The 2,001-nt window shown below is 48.7% G+C and overlaps 1 protein-coding gene across 2 annotated transcripts in view; it reads left to right on the plus strand.

The window, feature by feature from the left end:
• mmp23bb (matrix metallopeptidase 23bb) overlaps positions 1-2,001 on the plus strand; it is a 7,919-nt gene that overhangs the window by 1,815 nt on the left and 4,103 nt on the right. For both annotated transcript variants that reach the window (XM_037979641.1, XM_017405119.3), the window contains exon 2: positions 1,261-1,373. In XM_037979641.1, the coding sequence (XP_037835569.1) occupies positions 1,261-1,373 (113 nt within the window). The remainder of the gene's footprint in view (positions 1-1,260; positions 1,374-2,001) is intronic.

Here is a 2,001-nt window from a genome sequence, read left to right on the forward strand (position 1 = left end):
GAGGGGGACAGTCTGAGTGGGGCAGAGAGGGACAGAGTCTGAGTGGGACAGAGAGGGACAGGTCTGAGTGGGACAGGTCTGAGTGGGACAGGTCTGAGTGGGACAGGTCTGAGTGGGACAGGTCTGAGTGGGACAGAGTCTAAAGGGGGACAGGTCTGAGTGGGACAGGTCTGAGTGGGACAGAGTCTAAAGGGGGACAGGTCTGAGTGGGACAGAGAGGGACAGGTCTGAGTGGGACAGTTCTGAGTGGGACGGTGTGGGACAGTGTAGGACAGTGTGAGACTTATTCACTTATTAATTTCCTGTTTAACCTTTGACCTTTGACCTCAGTCCCAAGCGTCTCATTAAAGCCTAAAATCTTTTTAAAATCCCATCCCTGTGTTCCGTTAGTTTGTCACTGACCATCTTGGCTCCTCTACAGAACTATGGCAGCCCGGCAGGGACAAACCAAGTCCTGGAGCCAGGACCAGGATCCTGGCCCCGGCGCCGCAAGACTGTTCACAGCTCAGTGTTTCTTTACAGAAACCTGTTTACAGAGCCTCACTGGTTCCTGTCGGCTGGAAAGGGCCTCAGAAAGGATGTAGGAGTGTCTTAAGTCTTGGACCAGATCCCTGGTATTCAGTCTGGAAGGAGGTGGGGGGTCAGAAGGTTCTGGTTTGTAATCTGAGCCTTCACTTTCAGATCTAAACTCGTGCAGCGTGGATGGAAGCGTTCCGGCGTCAGAGTTTGGGTTTCAGAGTGAAATTTGTTTTGGTCCGGTGCGGTGGTGTGGCGGGACGGCGGTGCGGCGGGACAGCGGAGGCTCAGAGCCAGGATCCCATCAGGGGGAGGGACGCTTCAAAGAGCAACACGTGAAAAAAAGTGAAACGAACCCAACACACCTGAAGTTGTGACCCGAGTCAGACAGCAGCACCTAGTGGACATCTAAGGAACTGCAACTGATTGATTGTAGACAATAATGTTGTTGTCTGTTTCTTTCTCTGTCAGTAAAATATCTTGTGAACCAGCCGTATTTCAGTAGATCTTATTGATGTTCGTCTACAGCTGTAGAGTTCTGAAGTCAGATACTGAGATCAAACTGGTTGTGGTCGTAGCTGAGACTCATTCTCAACACATACTCTGAGCGGGACGCACTAACAAACTGCACATGACGCCATTTTCAAGGTGTGATCAAAACATGAAGATCTGAAACTCAGGGCAGGTGACAACAACAAGCAGGTGAAGGAATGCTAAGTTTTTCACTGATCTGATGGTTTTCAGACATCTGGCAGCGACAGAACTACAGAGACGTTCTCCAGCCGAGGAACCAGAACCAAACGCTACGCCATCAACCCTCTGGGACAAAAGTGGACTCACCACAACATCACATACAGGTAGAGGAACCCAAACAGCACCACGTACAGGTAGGTGAGCACAAACACTCTGAGCAGCTGAACCTGGACCTGAGACAGTCCTGCTGTCAGAGTCAGTGCTCAAAGCTGGACAAGAAAAAGGTTGTAGTTGGTTTACAGGACAGGCGACACCAGAATGGAGGACATGTACGAGTGGAAGCATGAACCTTGAGGTACACCACAAAAACACAAATGGACACAAAGAACTACCAGTAAATAACTGGACCAGAGAGGCCAACCCAGTGTTCTGACCGGTCCAATAAGACGATAGGAAGGCAGGAGCACAGAGGCGAGGCAGTGGCGCCGGATTCATTTTCTAGGTGGGGGGGCCACCGGAGTGTTTCGTCACCTTATTAATTTTACCTGCATCGGATCATCGTCTAACATCAATAAAAACAGAATAATGAAACGCTTTTTCAGCTATGACTTTTTGTTCCAGTATATTATTATGAATAATGATAATTAGTTTAACCAACCAACAGCTTTATAAATGACCACAGTAAAAGTAAACACAGGTAAATAACATGCGCACGGGCAGAGATGGAATAATCCAACATCTGAGCAACAGGAATATACAAACGCTTGTGCGGCGGAACTAATTAAGAGCATT

This window comes from Kryptolebias marmoratus, linkage group LG2 (genome assembly GCF_001649575.2).
Source record: "Kryptolebias marmoratus isolate JLee-2015 linkage group LG2, ASM164957v2, whole genome shotgun sequence".
Classification (NCBI taxonomy): Eukaryota; Metazoa; Chordata; class Actinopteri; order Cyprinodontiformes; family Rivulidae; genus Kryptolebias; species Kryptolebias marmoratus.